General features: G+C 34.7%; 1 protein-coding gene across 1 annotated transcript in view; it reads right to left on the bottom strand.

Annotated features, from left to right (window-relative positions):
• Nucleotides 1-5,782, bottom strand: part of ARMC2 (armadillo repeat containing 2) — an 87,879-nt gene that overhangs the window by 24,293 nt on the left and 57,804 nt on the right. The window contains 2 exon segments of the mRNA XM_006926056.3: nucleotides 793-892; nucleotides 4,682-4,827. Of these exon segments, the coding sequence (XP_006926118.1) occupies nucleotides 793-892; nucleotides 4,682-4,827 (246 nt within the window).

The raw sequence follows: 5,782 nt of genomic DNA, 5'->3' as shown, positions 1-5,782 counted from the left end.
TGATGTCACTTTAATCATTTATAAAATATGTATAAAATGTATAAAATGTTTCCACTTAAGAGCTGATGTCACTTTAATCATTTATAAAAGTGAATAAAAGTAGACTGCATTTAGCAACTATTCAAAAACTTATAATAAAAATTTATATTTGTGCTATTATAGTTTTATTAAGGGGAAGTCATTTGTGAGTTTTTTTTTTTAAAACAATTATATACATTTTAACCCAATCCATTAAAACAAAATTATTTCTTTCAAATACTTACCCAGAAATTTTGTCTTCTAAATACGAGGTCAAAGAATTAGAGAATTTCAGGGGTAGATGAATCTTCAGAATAGACCCAGTGTATGCAGTATCCCAAACTTCAGTTTGTATCAGAAGTCCCTGTGGTTTTGTTGAAGTACAGATGGCCAGGCACCTCCCAATCCATCTGGCTGATTAGGCCTGAGGTGGGGTCTGTAAATAACCAGCGCACCTCATCCCACCCCAAGGTGACTCTCATGCAGGGGTCTACAGACCACTGGGAAGAATAACACTGTGGTCGTCCACTCGCTCCCTCTCTAAAGCAGGAATCCTCCTATCACAATCACATCCTATTGAGGCCTGTTCTGTCTCAAACTACTCCTTCCCCAACGCCTGCAGGTAACTCTTTGCCTCCTCGAGCAGCTTGTTACAAGTCTAATGGAAGATTCTAATAGAAACCTTTACATTCAAAACAAAGTCATTCAACATGGGCTTACATGAATACACTAATGCAAGGACACACTGAAAAATTAAACACATGAAGAACTGACCTGCTTCTTCTGGTATTTGTTTATCAGATTCAAAAACAAGGCATAACATCTGGAATAGCTGGCCAAGGCAACACAGCAGTCATGGTAAGAAGTAAGTTTGCTGCAGAAATACCAAATGGGAAAATAAAAATAAACTTTGCTTTTCTTTAAAATTAAAGTACACATAGTGCTACTTTAAATGCAGAACTTCAAAGTGATGCCGAGTGTATGAAAAGGAGTCTAGATATAGTCCACACACCAGTCCAGAGAACCTCAGGGAGGCTTGCTATCTGCTCTAGACTCTGGGGGCATGGAGATGGGAAATAAAAAATGTTCTTTGAAAAATAGAAATCTGAAGCTTCTAACACGTATATATGGTGTAAATTTACACAACCACATGCTTCAGAAAATGCGAGCCAAGAAATTTATACAAAATCTGGTTGGATACCAACCTGTAAATCCCTTCGGGCCTCATCAGCAGCAAATATTAAATACACTAGGCTGGTAGTGGTATACTAATATTAGGTAAAATAGATCTTAAAGCAAAAAGCCTTGAAAATGGCTTCAAAATTCCTAAGGAAAGCAAGCATGCAAACAAACAAGCAAAACTCACAAGGCAATATTGACAAACTTACATCAAATTGGGAGATGTTCAGAAATCTCCCAATTTATGATAGATTAATTGATAGATTAATAGGTAAAACATCATTGATATTTTAAAAACTTCAGCATGTACCAGACCATAAACAAGTCTCAGTGAATTTTCAGAGCATTGGTATCTCACAGATTACATTCTCTGGTCAACATGCAAGTAAATTCGGAGTCAAGTTAAAAAATACATTAAAAGACATACTTTTGGAAATTTAAAAATATAACTTGTGGGTCAAAGAAACATGAAAATCAATACTTAGATATACTACAAATACTACACAACACTACAAATCAAAATTTGTGGGATGTAGCTAAAGCAGTATTTAGAGGAAAATTATAGCTTTAAAAAGGCTGAAAAGACAGGAATTGAGTTTCTATCATAAACAGCTAGAAGAAAAATTTAATATGTCCAAGGACAATAGATGAAAGGGATTAATAAGGATAAGAACAAAGGGAATAAAATAGAAAACATCTGTTGGTTCTTTACCAAACTGATAAAAAAAAAAAAAAAACTGGCTAACCTTTGTCAAGGCTGATCAGAAAAAAAGAGAAACATCATAAGTAATCAAAATTAGGATTAAAAATCAATATCAATAATGAAGAGGCAGTGTAGCACAGTGGTTGAATGTACGAATTTGAGAGCCAGACTAGCTGGTTTGAATTGTAGCTCTAAGACTTACTAGCTGTGTGACCCTGGGAAAACTACCCAATTTCTCTATGTCTAAATTTCCTCATATGTAAAATGAAATAACAATAGTGCCTACTCTCTAAAGTTGTTATAAGGAGTAAATAAATTAGTATTTGGAAAATACTTAGACTATTGCCTGGCATATAGTAGGCACTATATTAGTACTTGTTAAATAAGTAAAATAAGTAAAATGAGACATAATTAGAGATGCAAAGGAGATTAAAAGGATGATAAGAGAATATTTGGAACTACTTTATATTGTTTGAAAACTTAGATAAAGTGAATAAATTCACATAAAATATAACTTTTTTTTTTGAAACTGACACAAATAGAAATAGAAAATGTGATTAGGTATCTAACCATTAAAGAAAGTGCATCAGTAGTCAACAATATTCACACTCACACACACACACACACACACACACACACACACACGCACACACAGAATAAAATAGTCTTTCAAGCCAATTCTACAAACTTTTCAAGAAAAAGATAAATTTAATTTTCACAAATTCTTCTAGAAAAGAGAAAAAGTCATAATACTTTCCAAGTCATTTTATGAGGCTGGTATAAACTTGACACTAAAACCAGACAGGGCCAATATGACAAAGGAAAAGTACAGGTCAATCTAATTCATAACCATAGATGAAAAATCCTAAACAAAATATTAGTTAACTAAACCTAGCAAAACGTAATGGTTTAACATGAGAAAATCTATTCATGTAATCTACTACATTAATAAATTAAAAAAAGAAAATCCACATAATTAAAATATATTTAAGGCAAACATTTGAGAAAATTTAACATCCATCAGCAGAGGAAATTCTTCCTTACCTTTCTAAACAGTATCTACAAAAATCTATAGCAAATATTATTTTGAGTTGGTAAAACCTCAAAGACACTTCCTTTAAAGTCAGGATAAAGGAAGCAGGCACAGCACTCTCACAACTTTGCTTTGGACATTTTAAGTGACACAGTAAGGAAGAGGTGGGGACATGGATGAAGAGTTGTAATAATTGGAAAAACATTACTCTTATTTGCAGACAATTTGCATAGAAAACCAAGAAACTCCATAGATAAACTCTTATATCTAATATATTTCAAGAACTGTAGATACAAAATTAATAAGCAAACATCAACATTATTCATATACACCAGCAACAACTTATCAGAAAACAATTTTTTAAAAGATTACATTCATAATCACAGCAAAAGCCACGAAGAAATAAATCTAACGAAAGATGTGCAAAATGTTTTTGGAGAAAAATTACGAAATGTTATTGAAAGATATGAAAGAAGACATCATAAATGTTTACAGATAGAAGACTCAGTATCATAAAGGTCTCCCCGCTCCCACTCCAATTACTCTACATACCCTCAAGTTCCCATCATGGACCTTAGCTGATTCTCCAACTCATCAGGAAGAGAAAAGAAGAATATGATTCATAAAAGACAAAAAAAGTAATGGATTCATTTTATCTTACAGTAAGACAAATTAAATCTATAATAGCAAAAACAGTGTGGTACTGGTCTGAGGATGGACCAAATGAAAAACAGACCTGCAAGTGTATGGAATCTGTGTTTGACTGAGTAGGCATTTTAAATCAGTGAAGAAAGGATGGTGTGTTCAATAAAAGGTGCTAGGACAACTGACTATTCCACCTAGAAAAATAATTAAATTGGGTCCCTACATGCCACCATACACAAAAATAAACTCTTTATGATTTTATAGTGCTTCAAATCGGGAGTCATTAAGTACCCAGAATTAAGTACCCAGAACAAAGCTCAGGAAATAATAATAGATCTGATCTAATAATAGATCACATCTGGAGTCGCATTCTCAAACTGGGGTCAATAACCAATTAGGACTTCAAGAAATTTTCTATTTATTTAAATAACTACCATATTATAGTTCAAGAAAGGCCCAGGTCTCCTGAAAAGGATCATTTTGTAAAAACACTGGCAAAGAGCAATGAGGGAGGAAATACAAATGTTTACTCTAAAGACCGTTCTGAAATTTATCGACATCTTACTTTGAGGCAACCTGGATTCAAGTGATGATCATTCCTGCAGTAAAGTAAGTGTAAACGTGATAGTCAATGTGTGAGCCAAAGTTCAAACAACTGAAAGAAAATAATCTATTACAAATTGTAAGATCAGACTTTCTAAGCAATGGTCTCCCTTTTGAGTTAAAACTGTTAAGTATTGTTTCTAAGGATATCAGATAGTTTGCCATGTTTTGTGATATAGTTCTTTATCTCCAATAAGCTAACAGAAATTTTTGTTTGTCTTTGTTTGTTTTGTAAAAGTACTAGAATAACTCACAACTCACCAAAGAACTAAAGTGACTTATAATTGATGAGTTTAGAATCGCATTAGAAATACATAGGAAATGGAGTCATTAGTTTAAATCATTTACTTTAAACTTGGGCAGCTAGACTTACCTTCGCTGCTAGGTGTAAGAAGCAAAAATAGGATACCTTGCCAGCCACACACACAAATATTAAAGGTAACCTGAAATCTAAGCACTGGCATTTCTGTAAGGCTGCTTTGTTTTCCTAATCTACCTACCTGAATATTCTGGCAATGTTGGTGCAGACATCCTTGTCGTCTGTGTGCTGCCCCATCACCACGCAGAGCTGGGGAAGGGCACTGATGCTTAGCAACTTTCTTCTTGCTAATGGTGAATCAACCAAGTTTCTCAATGTAGCAGTCATCTAGGAAAACAACATGTCTGTATCATTTTTTAAACTGAAAAATTAGCAACACTAACCAGCACAGCCAACTCATTCCATAAGTTTCATTACATCAGTTGCTAAATCAAGGCCCTATTCTGCACCTCTCATCAGAGAACATAGGCCTAGCCACAAGCAGCATGAAAGGAAAACAAGGAAATTAATATAAAGAAAACTACTTCAGTTCAAAGGTCAAGAATGGAATATCCATGTTCATAAGTAATTAGTATACCAAAACCCCGGGTTACAGAAATCATCATCTGGGTTTGCCAGCAGTCTCGTGGTCTTCACTTGACCCTGAGACATGCCACAGCAGTTCCACATATTAAAACTTCTTGTTCCATATTTTTTTTAAGTAGCACCAAATAATGCTGTGGCCAAAGAATTATATTTAAGACCATTAGTTTCATTCTCTTCTAAGAGGCAAGTGTTGATTTCTTGCAAATTCATCTTTGTAAAAACTGTTCAAGCAGGCTATCTACTTCAGCCTTTGTCTAAAAGTGGAGGAGAGAACAAGTTAGTAAATCCATAAAACGAATGTTGCTGTTATCTAATAATTTTAATATGCAGTGTGATCTTTCCTCACAGGATAGTACAGGCAGGCTAAGATAGAGTCAGCTCAGGAGTTGGATGGCCTGTTCACATCCCAACCCCACCACTCACTAAGTTGGGTTAACTAGTTAACCTCCCAGAGCTTACTTTTTCTCATCAGTAGTGTAGGGATGATGAGAATTGCCTTGGAGTTGTGAGGATTCATTGAAATAAGATGTGTGAATGGCATTGCCAGTGCCAATTCCCTAACAGCAGCTCAAAAATTCTGGGTCCCATGCCCACCTGTGTTGTGGGACTTCACACCCAACTTGCAGAAGAGAGATCACTGGCCTTACGGTCAACTGATGGAGATTCACATCCCAAAGCCCTCCCTATTTATGTGACT

This window comes from Pteropus alecto, unplaced genomic scaffold, assembly GCF_000325575.1.
Source record: "Pteropus alecto unplaced genomic scaffold, ASM32557v1 scaffold79, whole genome shotgun sequence".
In the NCBI taxonomy this organism is placed as follows: domain Eukaryota; kingdom Metazoa; phylum Chordata; class Mammalia; order Chiroptera; family Pteropodidae; genus Pteropus; species Pteropus alecto.
The sequence above is the reverse complement of the archived record's forward strand: the minus strand, read 5'-3'. Positions and strand labels throughout refer to the sequence as shown.